This window comes from Cucurbita pepo, chromosome 10 (genome assembly GCF_057944985.1).
Source record: "Cucurbita pepo subsp. pepo isolate OVF chromosome 10, ASM5794498v1, whole genome shotgun sequence".
Taxonomy (NCBI): Eukaryota; Viridiplantae; Streptophyta; class Magnoliopsida; order Cucurbitales; family Cucurbitaceae; genus Cucurbita; species Cucurbita pepo.
In genome coordinates this window covers 4,402,441-4,419,915 of record NC_141807.1, presented here as the reverse complement: position 1 = coordinate 4,419,915, position 17,475 = coordinate 4,402,441, and the positions used below count along the sequence as shown (strand labels likewise).

The 17,475-nt window shown below is 37.4% G+C and overlaps 3 protein-coding genes across 3 annotated transcripts; 2 read left to right on the top strand and 1 right to left on the bottom strand.

The window, feature by feature from the left end:
* Positions 1 to 43: 43 nt before the first annotated feature.
* On the bottom strand, positions 44 to 3,597 carry DER2.2 (DERLIN-2.2). Its single transcript, XM_023688288.2, has 6 exons — positions 3,281 to 3,597; positions 2,609 to 2,708; positions 1,174 to 1,388; positions 1,004 to 1,087; positions 762 to 815; positions 44 to 434 (listed from the first exon to the last, which is right to left on the bottom strand). Exons 1-6 carry the CDS (start codon positions 3,377 to 3,379, stop codon positions 252 to 254), a joined length of 735 nt encoding a protein of 244 aa, XP_023544056.1. The 5' UTR covers positions 3,380 to 3,597; the 3' UTR covers positions 44 to 251.
* Positions 3,598 to 9,337: 5,740 nt separating this feature from the next.
* LOC111804262 (protein S40-5) lies at positions 9,338 to 10,158 on the top strand. Its single transcript, XM_023688999.2, has one exon. It carries the CDS (start codon positions 9,457 to 9,459, stop codon positions 10,075 to 10,077), a length of 621 nt encoding a protein of 206 aa, XP_023544767.2. The 5' UTR covers positions 9,338 to 9,456; the 3' UTR covers positions 10,078 to 10,158.
* Positions 10,159 to 12,374: 2,216 nt separating this feature from the next.
* Positions 12,375 to 16,519, top strand: LOC111803508 (calcium-dependent protein kinase 2). Its single transcript, XM_023687944.2, has 8 exons — positions 12,375 to 13,516; positions 14,170 to 14,313; positions 14,394 to 14,546; positions 14,677 to 14,792; positions 15,341 to 15,508; positions 15,592 to 15,719; positions 15,835 to 15,934; positions 16,013 to 16,519. The coding sequence occupies exons 1-8, from the start codon at positions 12,745 to 12,747 to the stop codon at positions 16,085 to 16,087; spliced, it is 1,656 nt and encodes a 551-aa protein (XP_023543712.2). The 5' UTR covers positions 12,375 to 12,744; the 3' UTR covers positions 16,088 to 16,519.
* The last annotated feature ends 956 nt before the right edge of the window (positions 16,520 to 17,475 follow it).

The following is a 17,475-nucleotide window of genomic DNA, read 5'->3' as shown; positions in this document are numbered from 1 at the left end:
CGGCTTAAATTCATCTTCAGCTGTATCATTTTGAATCAAGAAATTCCAGAGCGAATAGAATTGAGATTTCACTATCGCACAAAGGCAATACCAAACAAAGGTGGGAAAATTAAAGCCAAATTTGGTGTGTACTACTATGTTACAGATGAAAAATACAATTCCTTGTCATCAGGGGTTGCTCCTTTCTTGGGTGGATAAATGCCCAAAAGATGGTAAGCTTCAGTTCACTAGACTGCTCAAATGTCTAATAACTAATCTTGATGAATATCCTCAACAGCAGGTGCTGCAAATCTCAAATCCACGGGCCGTGCCACTACAACTGCTTCATCAGCAAACAAGGCCCTGATAAAGGATGGGGTTTTCAACGGTCGACGGCCTGTCATTCGTGGGTACACGTCTTCAAGAAAATAATAAGCGTGGCCAGCAACCATACCCTGAGTCACAAAAGAATTCGTTTCCATAGGGAAAATGTTACATTAATTTAAAGCAATTCGTGCTAATAAAAAAAAAAAACACTACTAATATTCCTGGCCTCAACTACCCAACAATTTCCGTAAACAATCAATGCGAGGGAAATTGATTTATTTGCTGTTTGTTATTAATTACATATCATACTTTAGCCGTAATAAAATGTTTTAAAATACCAGTGTCGGGAGACTCCAGGTTAAGAAAATATTGAACTATGCAAACCTAAAGAGTGTCGGATCAAACATAACTAACTGTGGAGAATTATATTCCAAATGCAGAGTCAGACGGCATACCAGTAGATCTACCCATGCACTGGCCCCGACGAGTACAGAGAACCCTAATAGAACCTGTGCAGGAAAAAGGAAAAGAAACAAAGTTAATATCCTATCGTGAAGTTTAAGGTGATGCTTTTACTGGTGAATAGAGAATTCAACTGAAAGGAATTAACATTGGATGGGATCTAGTCATAGACAAATTTTCAACTTCAGGATGACTGAAAGAATAATAATATGCAAAGAAACCCAGGCTTACTCACCCATGGCAGGTAAGCTGCCGTAAAAGTAAAGAGGCCCAAAAAGCTCATATGGATGAACGGATTTTGCTTGCTCCACACATAAACCTGTGTATAAGAAGATTTGTTAAAGTAAAAAGCTGAATTGCATGAAAATAATGAGACAATAGCTCTCATATTAGATGGAAACTAACCATCATGAATGTCAGAGAGTTGCTAAGGAATATAACTTCAGCAATTGACTCGGACAGGTATGGTATCATTCCCCCAACCAAAACAATTGCAGTTAGCACCGTGGCCCCAAATAAGAGCATATAAAAGAAATCAGCTGTTCTTCCCCTAAAAGAGTTTTCTTCCAGAAGTTTGCAGTATCGGGCAAGAAAAAACATGTGAAACAAAAAATCCAAATCTGGCAATAACAGACACATCACAAGTTAAGAGTGGAACATCAGATAGTTGTCAATTTCAATCTTGTCCAAAAGAGAAATATTTACATATATGTATATATAAACTGAAAATGCTGAAAGAGTCGAGAAAGATAGAAGATGCCAAATTTTCCAGCTCCTTCGTAACTAAATGAATATAAAAAGAGGTAACCGACCCAAGAATATATAGGGTAAAAGAAGGTTAGTTTTATCCTTTTGGGGTAAGGGGAAGAGGTGGCTAAATCATAATGGCAAGGACGAGGAAAGGATTCAAAGGTTCACAAGTAAAATAAGGTGCATGTCAATGTAATATTTTTTTCCACAACAAATACAAGAACAAGACATCAACACCTTTAGCTTGCTAATTACATCTCATGTGCATATAGACCAGAACTTCATAAAAGCTAAAACCCAAAATAAACAAGAACAAGACATCTAACACCACTCTCGTGCACTGCAAGGCTGCAAGCATGAGTTCTTATTCCAAAAGTTGATGACCAATGACTACAATCAGGAAATGGAATGTGCATGAAAAAAGTAGTATACATAAAATGACTAGCTTTCATGATGCATCACTGTGGCACCAATCTAACTTTCCTATTATAAATTTATATGTTGCTACCTTGCTTCAAAGGTACCTCCAAAACATGGAATAAATTTCATCATTGCATCAAAACTTTCATGAAGAATAAAATTCAAGCTTAAGGGGCTAATGTAACATAAGTATCAAGTACATGAATAAGATTCTTCATGTGAGCAGTCGATGGTCTACAATTTCAGGCAGATAATAAATGTTACTTAATAACCTAGTAATCGGCAACCCTACCATTCCGGAATGAGCAATGAATGCCAATATTTACCAAAAGATTTTAACCAACATATAATACTGAACTTGTAATGTACACAAGCTTCATTCAAAATTATCGCACTTATGAAGGAAAAGATAAAATACGTTGTAGGATAAATGTTGTAGGTTGTAGCGTCCATAATAGAACAAAATTTCACCATAACAGTATACGTCCGTTTCTTCAAATTAGTGAAGGGCATGGAGAAAATAACGGGAGTCTTTAGGAAATGAATAACAACCTGTAGTTCAAAATTTTCTATCACCGGACAACAAGTTCTAGTTATTTCACAATACCTACAAGCATGATTTTAATTGAAATTGATAAAAGCCAGGACTAGGTTGAATTTCAATAATTACCCATTTTTCGGAAGAACAGGAAGTTGGTAATCAGACGCCAGAACTGATACTTCTTGGCCACCAGGATAGGGTTCAAGTAAAGATGATGCGGAGAAATAATCTGTAGGATATAAAATCCGCAACAGATTATTAACTAAACCAAATGATAAGCTAAAACAATATATCATTTGTGAAACTCCAAAATTAAGAAGCAAAATGATGTGAAACAAAGGCCAATAAGATTATAAGGATGAGCCACACGTTTAAAGTTTATGATATTCCAATAGAAATCATCCTGAAACAACAAAACAGGGTGCCTCCGTTTTGGACCACTAAGTATCAGGAAATTTTGACACAAAAACTTAAAGAATTTTGTACAGCAATCCCCACCGGTCACTAAAATCATCAAGAATCGCCATGGAAAACCAAAAGACCAAACTAAAAATCAAAATCTCCCAAGGCAATACTAATCGACATCGGTAACCATGCGGGATGACGAAACAAACCATTAATGAATCCATTACAAATCAAAATCAAGACTGAGAGAACACCTTGAAGGCATTCTCAAAACCTTCCGCTTAAAAACCATAATGTAAGAGATGATCCCTAGAAAGAACAAAAGGTAAACCTAGATGATTTCAAGAACAAGAAAACTACAGCTAGAAATGGAAAAAGGGGAGAGAAGGTACATACATCAAGGGAACAGCCGATTGTGGTAGCGATAGCGGCAGTGAGATAGGAGCGGGTAATAATAGGCATTTGCTTGTACCATTCTTCCACAGCTTGAGCCATCGAATCTCAGAAAAATGATCGCCGATAAAGAAAAACGTCCGGTGGAGATCTAAGACGCAGAAGAGGCTAATGTTTAAAAGCTTGAAAGAAGAACCGGAGCTTGGAGCGAAGAGATTCTCCGCACAATCCCACAGAGAAAGAGATCCGCAGAATCGGGACGGAAAAGTTTGGAGAAGAAAGTCGGCGAAACAAAACAAAACAGCTATTCCCCGTTCTGCGTTTTTACGGTGATATGACGATTTGGCGCGAATAATAGCGCGAGTATATTGCACGAACCAATCACCCACTCGATAAATCGAGTAGTTTCACTGTTATTACAATTTACCCCCAAAATGGAATAAGCTTTGTTTTGGGCTAGGCCCATCGAGCCAATACGATACGAGTACAATCGATCCATTACATCGCTTACCCAGCAATCTGGGCTTGGGTAGGCTTAAGTACATGGGCCTGAAACCAATCGAGTTTTCATTCTACATGGGCCAGCAGGCCCAATTCTCCTTGTAGTGCTTAGTAGAAGATAGTTGTTAGCCCAGTTGAGTCAGATCCAGAGGAGATAATTCATGGAAAAGCGCAGTTTGTAATCAACAAATTGTTAGAACGTGCAGATTCCATGGGGAAACCTTCGTGTGTGAGAATTAGAATACGAAGGCTGAAGGTTAGATTTGGGAGACGATTGAAGATGCTGAAGAACTCACCATGGTTTCTTCACTCAAATCAATGACTTCTGTTGTTCTTTGGAGCTTTAATTTTGTTCATGGCCTTTGTTTTGTGAACCAAAACTTTTCAAGATTGTATAATTTGTTCATGGCCCCAATCAATTTTATAAGGAGTCGATCACCTTTTAATGACTCGTTTAATTATGTATGAGGAATTTTCCTCGTCGAGTAGTGGGAAGCAGGTTAATTTTGGAAAATGTCCGTCGCTGGGGCCTAAAATATTCCTTTATGAGACTTGACTTGTAGCGTTGCTACACTACACGATACGAGTGACATGTGAAGTTGAAGCATACACAATGTTGAGCTACTTCACAAGTGATTCACCCTACGGAAATAAGAAAAAGAGAAGAGAGAAAGGGTCTCACCTAGGTGGCTCCCATAAGGTAACGACTTCAATCTCAAACAAAGAACATTCTTTTTCAAGGCATCCGTTAAGGAAAATGTTGTATATTTCTAATGCAAGACTCGTCGAATTCAGTCACGTTTTCATTCATTTGGAACCTAGGCTATTGTTTGTCATTTCTATTTACTCGTTTTTCCGTTTTTTTTTTCTCTTGTATCATTCCTTTAAGGTGTCTTGCAAATACAATTTATTTTTGTCTAACATTTTTGCATATATCTAATTTCTCTTCGTTAGAAATCACCACTCTCCATAAGGTATGATATTGTCGTCTTTGAACATAAGCTCTCATGGCTTTGATTTGGGCTCCCAAAAAAACTTAATGTCAATGGAGATAGTATTCCTCACTTCTAACTCCATGATCTTCCACTAAATTAACCAATGTGGGACTCACTCCCGGTAATCCTCAACACTCTTTCATAATGATTTTACCAAAACAATGCGTCCATAATTTGATGGATAGAAACAAAAAGAAAAAGTTAATATCAAAGTTCAAACCACGTATAAGATAATTGAGCACGTGAGCGACATGTATTATACATAATTAACAACTTCAATGCTTTTAGATTAATTTATATTAAGGAATACCAAATCGAGATTACCTTTTAGACAATGCATCAAATTTATATAATTGACTCATAATCATTCCATAATCAACCAAACACATCCGACATCTTTACATTTCCAAAATAAAAGAAAACTAGCTCGACAAACACATCTTGAAAGACACAAAAGCTAATACATTATCATATGGTTGGTTACATTATAATTCTAGTTTATTTAACTTTTCAACCATATTATGATTCAGATTATTGGATGAAGCTTTGCCATTAAAATATAATTTTCTTATAGTTTGGCCTTAAATTATTAACCTTATGCCAATACATTTGCTTCTAATAAACTTAATTATAAGCTAGCAGCTAATTAAAAACATAAATATCGGGTAAATGGTACATTACAATCCGTTAAATTCATTCCCTTCCTACGTCATAATAATTAAACAAAGAAAACCAACATTATTTTTCCAAATATAATGAAATAAGAATAAAGAAATTAAAAAGTCAATTTCTTTACTCTACATATACATACTTCAGATTATCTCAGGAATGCTCTGCAGAGAAGGCCTCCATGAACGTTGCTGACGCAATTTCACCATCTGCCCAATATTCCTATCATCTTCTTCACTATCATCACCATTGTGCTCGCTAATAACGTTCACAAGACGAGCCATAACCTGTTCAAAACTCGAGTCCGCCATGTTCAACCATCCAACCAATTCCTTTAGCTCCTTTTTCGTCATCCTTATTTTCAACTCTCTCAGATTACCCTCTTTTGAACCCTTGATCGTAGTAGAACAAGAACTAGCTCCATGCCTTCTCTGACTGAGGTTCTTCGGCGGCAGAGCCCTCCGATCGCCACCCGACACCACCGGGGTGGAGGATTGACCTCTGCAACAGTTACCCATGTTTTGGTCGGAATTTAATTTGTATCGTCTCCTGGCCGATATTTGTATTGGTTGAAGGCAGAAATTCAATATGATCCGACATTGTAAATAAAGTTATTGTTATGTCTGTACACGTGTCAATAAATGGAGCTGGTAGTTGACCAAACTCCGATTTGGAAGTTTTGCCGCTGTGGGGCCTGCAAATATATGATGATCTCAACGGCCACAATCAATTTGCTTTTTTGTAATTGACCATCTCCCTAATCTAACCACCCTAAATTATATAACGGCTGTTATTTTATGTCTCGCTAAGAAGCTATAATAATAATATTTATCTACTCTCCAAATAAATAAATAGAAATTTCATTTATATAATATAACATAATTTAACAGATTTTTATTTGAGGGGTGTCGCATCATTTAGTAGAGAAAAATAAATAGAAATTTCATTAATTTCTAATAACTATTTAATCAATTCCGTTAGCTGAAATTAATTGCAAATTATAAATAAATAATTTTGATTTTAAACATATATATTTGACTATTAATTTTTTTAATAGATAATATGCTCGTATTAATTCATGACCTGAATTCAATTTAATATGTTTGTAAGGTAAAGAGACTAATATCATATATTTTTCTTGCACGTAGCTGCGTAAAACATGCAGTTTAACACGATTTGAAGTGAATGAATGCAAGGGTATTTAGGTGAACTTGGTTGAAATTTTGGGTGACGTAGTAGAGTGAATAATTGTGTTAAAATTAAGGGAAGATTAAATAATGGGAAGATGTTAGGTGAAGGCGTGTAGGGTAGAGGTTGGTGAATATTAGACATTTTTTGGTGGGTTTCTTGTTGTTTCAATAATATTTTAGGATTTAATTTCTTGTGAGCTAAGATTGCACCCCAAACCTTTCTTCTAAAATCAACGTATTAACTACATTTACTTGAATAATATAATTTAGCTTTAAATTCTGAAAATATAGCTAAAAAAAAGTTTTATTGATTGGAGACTTTTGAGAATTCTCTGATATGATCTCCACAGTGTCGTGTCGTTGCCGGACGGCCGAGTTTTCATGCAGTCCCGGCGGCCGGTGCCCAAACTTCGTGGTTCCGATGACTCCTCTGTTGCGGTGGAAGTTAGAGGACATACATGGATCTCGAGGCTGTAAACAATGTCAATTTCAGGCCAGAAAGCTCGCCGCCGACCTCTGGCAGCTCCATTACACGGAAATTTTAGGTGCCGGCCGGAGGGTATGTTTTATGGAACTGAACCGGATCGGTCGGTCCGTCGGTCTGCTTTCCGCAAAACCAACCCAACCTAGTTTCACCGCTACATTAAAAAAATATTTTTATTTTAATCTAATGACAAATATATTAATGTCATACGCACATAGAATGTAATTTGATATAATTAAAATTTGACTTTAAATAACCAAGTTGTAATTTTTAGAAGCTTTGGTTTAATGAGCTAAAGGTATAGTTTAATAAAATGATCAAATAATTGCAAAAATAGTGAATGGTATAATTAAGTAATCGATCATGGAAGACCATGTGAGAGTATAGGATAAGTTAAAATTATGGAAGTGGGAGTAGCATTTGGCCTACCAAATTAAAAATTGGACCAAACGATGTGATTTCAACGAAAGTGACTAAATTAATTAAAGGGTTAAAGAAACATAATGATTAAAATGCCCAAGGAAAATGACCACTCAAAAACCCATTTAAAGCAAATATCTTTATTTCCTAAAAAAAACATACCCATAGAGTATTTTTGTGAACGTGTCGCACATATTTTAAGATAATTTTTATTTACGTGACATCAGACCATATGAAAAAAAAAAAACATAAAATGGAGTAAATAGTTATGATGTTGTTTGACGTGTAATGATGGATAATGTAATGAGTGTAATCAAACCTAGAAGACATTAATACAAGAAGACTAGCTCAAGATGAGTCATGCAAACCCATTTGTCTTATGTTTAAGACAGAAAATGTTCATATTTATCATGATTAAAAGTTACCCAAGGCCCAAAACTATATAATAAAAGAATGTCAAGATCTAGGCCTATAAACCTATAGTCCTTATAGGCTTTAATAAAACGACAAAGGCTCCAACACAAAGCCTCTGAAACTTTAGCGTAGTTGAGAATGAGAGGGAAAGAGAAGAAAAAAGTAAGCATGTTAATAAGCTACAGCAAATCTCATAAAATGATTCTTCCCTAAGTTTACACACATCCATAATTAAATAATTCCCCTATGATTCCACTCGCACTGCAATCATTGCTGAAGCTGTAAGCAAGTGGATTAAACAAATCAAACCCCCATTATTTTAGAACCCTTAAATCATCAGATCCAATTTTCAATACGCATATACCATTGAAAAAGCCTCGCCTGCTTCCAACTTAGATCAGATACTGCCATTTTGGCCCCAGTCATCATAATACTCTATTTTAGTACTTCTCGATGTTGCAACATTAAACATTTTCTTCCTTCCGCCTTATATAATATGGTTTTGTGACAATTCAATTTAATTTCTCTTAATAAATACCCATTAAAGGGTAAATTTAAAAGGTAAATACGGGTTTGATACAGGGCCAAGTACTGGCAGTCATAGTACCCTACGTTTGTGGTGGGTCCCATTGTCCTTCTACGAGCCGTCCAATGTGCGCATCATCACGAACCCCACCCTTAATTTTTAGTTAATTACCTCTTTTAAATCACTAATCAATGTGTTATCAATGTCAATTGTTGATACATCCATTCAATTCTCGACACGTGTAGCCAGCCATACACGCGGTGTTCGCTGAGAGGACGAGCAACCAGTTAGAGATGTCTGGCTTCATGTACACGTGGATCGTGGACCACGAATCATCAGTATTAGGTTTAGTCAAACTAGGGTTGTTTTTTTCCGGACAGGCGCCGTAAATGTGATTTAAAGTGATAAACTTGGGTAATAATCCTGCGACCAAATATTTTATATGACTTCTGGGTGATGACATACAATTAAGCAAATTAATTAGTAACAAAAGACAATTAATGTTGCCGCTTTGCAACAAAAAAGCGCAGAGAATGGTGAACTAAAAAAAAAAAAGCACAGAGAATGACAGTAGGCGCCTTGAACAGAGCGTGGAACTTAGGACAAGTCCATTTAATTTAAGAGTTAATTATCAGTAGGGAAATAGTATCGGTTTCGTGGCTGTCTTGTCGTCTTCTATCCCCATTTCTTACCATGCATCTGATTGAAGCTTGGACTTGAGGGAAATGCAAATAAAATGAACCCAAATTCACATGAAATGCGAGAAATAAAGTTTGTTATATATACAACACATTCGCCTTCCAATCCCTGCCCATGTGTTGTTAATCTTTTTTTGCCCCCCCCCCCCCCCCCCCCCCCCCCCCCTTTTATATTTTTATCCAATTGGAGTCCCAGTGTAAGAGGGGGAGTATTGGAATAGGATACTATACTCACTGTTTAACAGAGAGGTATTTTTCCTTCCGGGGAAATTTATTTCAATAATGGCTAAAGGTCGGAAATTGACGACGAGTCAGAGCGAGCGATTACTCGGTAGCTATAGCTACAGTCATAGCCAAGGCAACACCGAGACAGACTCATCGGAACTGGGCGAAGAGGATGTTTGGCCGATGCCGGATCGCGTGGAGACGGACCGGGAGGATTTCGGGGAAGAGAATTCGTTGCCCTGTGTTGGCGGAGGGAGAAATAGTCACGGAGAGATTCCGGTGAGGACGGGGAGTGGGGTTCCTCGTGAGCGACACGTAGGAGGATTATCGCTGGCATTTGAAGATCCGGAAAGGATGGCATCGGCGAGAATCGTGCATCGGTTTCGGGGGCACGACACGGTGGCGTCTCCACGAGGGCGGCAGATGGCTACGTCAGCGCCCGTGAACGTGCCGGATTGGAGCAAGATTCTCCGAGTGGACTCGGTTGATTCGCTACACGAGTTGGACGAGCCGTTGGATGACCCGGATTCGGAGATTGTTCCGCCACATGAGTACTTGGCCAGAAGTCGAAAAAAGAACGCCACTTCGGGTTTCGTCGGTGTCGGGCGGACCCTGAAGGGCCGGGATATGAGACGGGTCCGGGATGCGGTTTGGAGACAGACCGGGTTCGATGGCTAAAATTAAAAAATCAAATCGTCATTAGGAGCGAGATTCATGACTATTAATTCCAGAATTGAAGATCAACCCAGGATTAATTAATATTGTGAAAATGGGATGAATTCCTTTTTTTCCTTGGATCGCCGTTGACTCGGTTAATCGGGTAAACCCGGTGGCAACTCATCCTCCCAGATTTCCAAGTATGATTATTATTATTTATATATATATATATATATAAAAATCTAATTCAAGAACTGCCCGACCGGCGGCCGGAATGGAATTTGAAAATCAACCCATCTCTTTTCACTCCGTTTCTTATGTTATAATTCTCCCAAATTAAACTTTTTGTCAACGGCTATATACAATTAGGATTGGTTTTTATTTTTTATTTTTTAAAATGAGGGTTCTTTGTGAAGATCCAATTTGAAGCTGCAGTGGAGTGGAAATCCTTTCGTCATCAACTATTGGGTCGGGTCGGGTCGGGGTATTCGCTGTTCAAACTCTAAAAAAACGGGTTGTTCTGTTTCTGGGTGATGCATTATCCCCTCCCTCAATTCTCCAAATCGGAGGGACGGTAATCAAAATTGGGCCGTGGCTAGTTGGAGTCCAGTTAGAAAGGTGTATATGGGTCGGGATACAAGAAGCGAAAAATGCGGATCTTTTATGATGAATTTGGACCCAGCTCAATTATTAATTCTCATTTTACACGTGTCAATTTGCATTGTTTTCAATTGTTTTATTTTTTTTTTTATATATTTGAAAGAGGAAATTATTGATGTAGGTTGCTTGAGCGTAAGAAAGTGAGTTTGCAATTTCCATAAGTTAAGGTGAAGAATTGTGTAATTGTTTTTTTTTTTTTTTTTTCATTTTATAAAAATTAATTTCGATAAAAAAACGTAAAATAATTCTAAAAATATATGGTGCGGAACTTATTTGTAGATAAGAGATGAAGGGTAGGATTGTATAGTAAATTTAAAAAGGTTGTAGGCCAATTGAATAAAGATTGAGAATGATATTGATGTGGGATTCGAAAAGAAATGTGATTAATGTTCATTCCAACCTTTTAGCAAATGTCATAAAAAAAAATTATTCCTATTTTTTATAAAGGTTCGAATCGAATCAAAATTAGATCGAACCTATTACAAGAAGTTTTTAATCATCAGATAAATTATTTTCTAATTTTGAGTAAAATATATGAAATTACCAATATATTATATATCAATAACTTTTGTTTGCTTTTTTAGTCATTACATACATAATCATTTGTATAATTGATATCTTATAAACTAAAATAAATAATTATTTGTTTGCTCTTTTACTATTAAGTCTGCCGTTATCATCATAATCAATATAATAAAATATATATAACAAATAAATGTATATTAGTGGCATTAAACGTTCATTTTCGTTAATATGTTATTACTTGCAAAGTAATTTTTAAACAGCTTGAAACATTTATTTTTTTGTTTAATTACCATTGCATTTTGTACAATTTTGATAAATAAAAGTTTTTGTAGACTCAATTATCCCCTCAAGGCTTTAAAACGCGTCTATTAAGGGGAAGGTAAGGGTGATTTGTTATCCTCCCCAACCAACGTGGGACATCACAATCCACCCACTTGTGCCAGTGTCTTCGCTGGCACTCTTTCCTTCCTCCAATCGATGTGGGACCACCCCCAAATCCGGGACATCACAATCCACCCACTTGTGCCAGTGTCTTCGCTGGCACTCTTTCCTTCCTCCAATCGATGTGGGACCACCCCCAAATCCACCCCCTTTGGGGCCAGCGTCCTTACTGGTACATCGCCTCGTGTCTACCCCCTTCAGGGAACAGCGAGAAGGCTGGCACATCGTCCAGTGTTGCTAGCGTCCGGTGTCTGGCTCTGATGATACCATTTGTAACGACCCAGATCCATCGCTAGTAGATATTGTCCTCTTTTAGCTTTTCCTTTCGGGCTTCCCCTCAAGGCTTTAACACGCGTCTACTAGAATAAGGTTTCCACCCCTTTATAAAAAGTAATTTGTTTTCCTCCCCAACCAATGTGGGATATCACAGTTTTACTTACTGTAACTTCTATTTTCAGAGTGACGTATTTTGTATAAATTTTTATAATAAAAATGTGTTGCTTTTCCTGGCCACAAAAATACATTTTGGTCCACTTTAAATCCAAATGCCAACAGTTATTCATACAAAAACGTTATGAATTTAATGGATGAAATTTAAAGGTGAGACTTTCTCAAAGGAAAAATAATTAAAAGTTGAGTGTTAAAATTAACTCAAAAAAAAGAAAAAAAAAGCAGCTTCCAATGCAATTCTCAAGAACAAGAACCGCCTTTGTTGAGTTGACTAAATTCAGCTTTTAAAGTTCAGTGACGAACACGGTGACCATTGGTTGGCCTTATTATCAAGCAATTTTCACCAAGCTTTGATATCTTTGGGTTTTGCTTTCATACGCTTGAACTTCCATTCCTCTTTCGTCTCACAAAATCCAAATTTAGAGGTAACCTTTTCGTGTTCTTCTTCCCTCCAACGCGTAAAATCCCTTTGTTCTCCAACCTGGATACAGACTTGGGCGGCGGATTTGTTCTTCATCATTCCCAGAAATTCAATCCCCATTTGGGTTTACTGTTCTTTTACTGAAAACATCCCTCTCATCCCTCTCCACATTGACACTTTCTGTCTAGATTATGGGTTGCTGTAGCAGTACGCAAAAGCCTCCAACATCAGGTCTTAATGGGTTTGATTCGGCGACAGGGATTGCAACCAGAGGTCCGTATCAATCTTACCAACCTCAGTCTACTGTCCCGACACAGAAGGTAACAGCCCCTCAAACCCAAATCCCATCTAATAGAAATCAGCCTCAGCCGCCTCCAACAGCGGAGCATCCACCGTCAGCTTCCGCTTTCTCAAAGCCTGCGGTTGCTACTCCTAGAACAGCGCAACATCATCCAGACACCATTCTGGGTAGGCCCTATGATGATATTAAAAAGTACTACACTCTTGGAAAAGAACTGGGTAGAGGTCAATTTGGTATTACCTATTTATGCACTGAGAATTCCACTGGCCAAACTTACGCCTGCAAGTCTATACTCAAACGGAAGCTTATTAGTAAGAATGATAAGGATGATATGAAGAGGGAAATTCTGATTCTCCAGCATCTTTCTGGACAACCAAACATTGTTGAGTTCAAAGGTGCTTATGAGGATAGGTATTCGGTTCATCTGGTGATGGAACTTTGTGCTGGTGGGGAGCTTTTTGATAGGATTATTGCGCAGGGCCAATACTCTGAGAAGGCTGCTGCTGAAATTTGTCGTGCTATTGTGAATGTTGTTCAAATATGCCATTTCATGGGGGTTATGCACCGTGATTTGAAGCCTGAAAATTTCTTGTTGTCTAGCAAGAAAGAGGGAGCAATGTTGAAGGCTACTGATTTTGGACTGTCTGTTTTCATTGAAGAAGGTTCATCTTTTTGTTTTCTTTTCCCCTCTTGCATTCATTTAGTTTCTGAACAAAAAAGTTAAAACCCTTTCTACTTGCGGAGAATATATACTTACTTTTTCGTATGTGGAAGTAGATGCAGGTCATTCACATGCTAAGTAGTGAGATTATTCCGATGCCACCATGGCTGAACTGAACTCCATGTCGTATGTGAATTTTGGTTATCACTACATTTCAGCAATTTGTACTTCTTATTGGACAAGTTTCAAAACTTAAAAAGTTAATCAAATCTGCCGTGCATTTGAGGCAATATGATCATCATGTGTCCTATTCTCCCAGACAATGGGGCAAAGCAGAGACAAGAAAACGACGATTAACATAGATAATGATGATTAATTTTGGGATTGTGTTTACAATTTTGTAGAATTTGTTGATACTTAGATCACAGATGTATAGCCAGTCAAAATCATTAGTTTGGCATCTCTTAATGGACCCAGATTGTGAATTTCATTCTAATTCCTGCCCATTTTTCTATCATTCATAACGATTTTGTATGCGACGAAGCTTCTATTAATCTCTCTTATCTCACTTGAAGAAATGAAAACTGTATGATGAACACGGATGATCCTTGTGCTTAACTGCTAATGAAAACTGTATTTTGGATGTAATCTCAGGTAAAGTGTATCGTGACATAGTTGGCAGTGCTTACTATGTTGCTCCTGAAGTGTTGAGGCGAAATTATGGGAAGGAAATTGATGTTTGGAGTGCTGGAGTTATTTTGTACATCCTTCTCAGTGGTGTGCCTCCATTTTGGGCAGGTAAATTATATTACAGTTTCAGTTTCTAAAACTACAAGATGAAAATGTGTTGAATTTCCTGTCTCAATTTGAAATGGCAGAAAACGAGAAAGGAATATTTGATGCCATACTGCAAGGAGACATCGATTTTGTTAGTGCACCGTGGCCGACCATATCCGAAAGTGCTAAAGATCTTGTGAGGAAAATGCTGACACAGGATCCAAGGAAGAGGATTACTCCTTCACAAGTTCTAGGTATCAACCAATCCTTTGATATATGTGTTTAAGAAAGGTTTTTGGTTTCACATTTGGCTCTCCTCTTGGTTTTTCTGCAATGCTGCTGCCATTTATCTAGGCTAATGTTATTAGTTGTGTCTTCATCTAGAACATCCATGGATCAGAGAAGGTGGAGAAGCATCAGACAAGCCAATCGATAACGCTGTTCTGGCTAGAATGAAGCAATTCAGGGCAATGAATAAGCTTAAGAAGCTTGCTTTGAAGGTAATTAATTAAGACACTGCAATCAGGACTCGGGTTTGTAGAGGAAATGTTGTCTTGCTTTCTAGGACTGCATGAACACAATTGATGCACACCACACTGCATTTATTTTGTGCATATTGAGAACATAAAGATATCTGATGTATATGTTGCCCGTTGCCCGTCTCTGTGGAGCTAAGGATGACGATGATGTTAGTATCCTAAGCAAATTAAGTAGTTTAATAGCATAGTTGCTTCATTTTCAATTTACATATATCATTGTGTATCGTCCTCTTTGAGCTTTTCCTTAGGTTTTAAAATACGTCTATTAGGGAGAGTTTCTACACCCTTATAAAGAATGCTTTCTTCTCCTCTCCAATCGATGTGGGATCTCACAATCGTAATGTCTGTTCAACTTGTGAAGTTTCTGCGACTACATGTTTTATTTGATGTGTGTGTCTGTTCATATTTTTCTCGTAAGGAGGCCTTGTTTCTTTACCTCCTATGTGAACTTTTTGTCGCTGATGCAACTCACAATTCTTACATTTGAGCCTCACTGATATACATCTTAGGTCATTGCGGAAAACTTATCTGAAGAAGAAATCAAGGGCCTTAAAGCCATGTTCGCAAACATAGATACTGACAATAGTGGCACAATCACCTATGAAGAATTGAAGACAGGCTTAGCTCGTCTTGGTTCACGGCTCTCAGAGGCTGAAGTGAAGCAGCTAATGGAAGCTGTAAGTAAATAAACACTTATCTCCAATGCTTTTAATTGGTTTTTGCTTAAGAACTCTCTCATAGCAAGGTTCAAACTTTTCAGGCCGACGTGGATGGAAACGGATCGATCGACTACATTGAATTTATCTCTGCAACAATGCACAGGCACAGATTAGAAAGAGATGAACACTTATACAAAGCATTTCAGTTTTTCGACAAGGATAGTAGTGGGTAAGTCAGGAACTTTCTGATCCTCACTTAATCCAAATCTGTAATTCAATGGTTTGCAATGACTTGAAATATGTATATATAGCATCATATTACCGAGCTATTGGTCTGATAACAGATACATTACAAAAGACGAGCTGGAGGCTGCCATGAAGGATTATGGCATGGGTGATGAAGCCAGCATCAGGGAAATCATCTCTGAGGTTGACACAGATAATGTAAGTTGTTCAAGTTTTAAAATATAAGCTTTTCTTGTGGGTCTGTTGATTATCAACGCACTGTTCTTTGCATGGCAGGATGGTAGAATCAACTACCAGGAATTCTGCGCAATGATGAGAAGTGGAACAACGCAACCAGGAAAGCTCTTTTAATTTCTTATCAGCAAATTCAAACTTCAAAGCGGGTCGGTGGATCCGACGATTGCCAGAACCTCTTAATTCAGACGTCAAAATAGTTGTCTGTTTTTTCTCCTTTCTTTTGCTGCCTTAGCTTGAGATCAGTACTTCCCTGAGAAATAGAGGTAAGTTGTATGTATATGTAGCCTGTCTTTTTCTCTTTTAGCTGTTACCTAACCGAAGAATCCTGCAAGAGCAAGCTAATAGTTTTCATTCTTGTCATTTCCAGTTCTGTTTGTTAGTTGAACTATTGTTTAGAAGTCTCATTCCATTAGAACAAATCAGTATCTGTTGGAATAAGATTGAAAGAACAAGAACTGTCTGATCTGATCAATTTCGCAAGACATTCTTCAAGAGTAGTTTCAACAGAACATTAGAATCAAATCCAATTTCGAATTTTGCAGTGAATCAATGATGTGTAAAACAAATGGCAGGACTCAGAAATAATTAGGAAAATTGGAATAATTTTTTATTGCATCCTTCATCATGGGTTCTTTAAAAAATGTGTTCTTTGATGTAATGTGCTTGCATTATCAAAATGCACACAATAATATCACATGAACAAGAAGCCACTCTGTTTATGGATGATTCTACCGTCTACCCCATTTTATGATTTTGTTGTTAAAACATCAGCGATTCCATAAAACTCCAACATTGAGCAGAAAGAACAGTTCTCATCTCGCATGAATTATAATGCCAATGACGAACACTAATTATAAATCCCCCCTTCATATTTATATCAAGGCGATCAGGACCTTTGGTGCAGCTTTTTGGGGTTTTGAACTTTAGATTCATGTAGGAAGCAGATTCCACAACTGTTCTGTTGAATCCTTTTGCATTGAACATCCGTAACAAATGACATATGTGGGGCTACAGAAATATCTCAACTATGACCTGAAATGGAAATCATCCAAGTCAGGATCAGACCAGATGATATATGTATTCACAAATATCCCAACTAGGAGAAAAGGAAGAGAGAAAAAAGAAACCTCAACTCTGCATATTCGATTTCAGCATTGAGTAAAATTGTTGAAGATGAAGTAAGTAAGAAAAGTAATACACTCGTAATGAATAGAAGCAAGAAATGGCAGTCTAACGTTCAAAGACATCGTTAATATACTATTACAGTCACAAGCTTAGACAGCTTTGCTTTAGCCCTGATCAGTCAATGCCATATTTCAATTCCATGTCTTAGTTAGATTACCTAAATAGGCACCAAAGTTGAGAATGCACAAGAATTTCGAACCAGTGATTGCCATAATTTATTTCATGAGCAAGCATTGAAAAAGCCTTAATGTGTTCTCTATGTCAATAATCTATGAGTACAGTAACAACGGAAAAAGAAAATATGTGTTCCATTACCT

Bases quoted from the DNA above. Each gene is read 5' to 3' on its own strand.
- LOC111804262 (XM_023688999.2), top strand. From the start codon at position 9,457: ATGGCTAAAGGTCGGAAATTGACGACGAGTCAGAGCGAGCGATTACTC.
- DER2.2 (XM_023688288.2), bottom strand. From the start codon at position 3,379: ATGGCTCAAGCTGTGGAAGAATGGTACAAGCAAATGCCTATTATTACC. The intron at 1,389-2,608 runs GTAATTATTGAA...TGTTATTGCCAG, and splicing joins CCTGTTCTTCCGAAAAATGG to ATTTGGATTTTTTGTTTCAC. The intron at 435-761 runs GTATGCCGTCTG...TTTGTGACTCAG, and splicing joins GTGCATGGGTAGATCTACTG to GGTATGGTTGCTGGCCACGC.
- LOC111803508 (XM_023687944.2), top strand. From the start codon at position 12,745: ATGGGTTGCTGTAGCAGTACGCAAAAGCCTCCAACATCAGGTCTTAAT. The intron at 14,314-14,393 runs GTAAATTATATT...TTGAAATGGCAG, and splicing joins TGTGCCTCCATTTTGGGCAG to AAAACGAGAAAGGAATATTT. The intron at 15,509-15,591 runs GTAAGTAAATAA...CAAACTTTTCAG, and splicing joins TGAAGCAGCTAATGGAAGCT to GCCGACGTGGATGGAAACGG.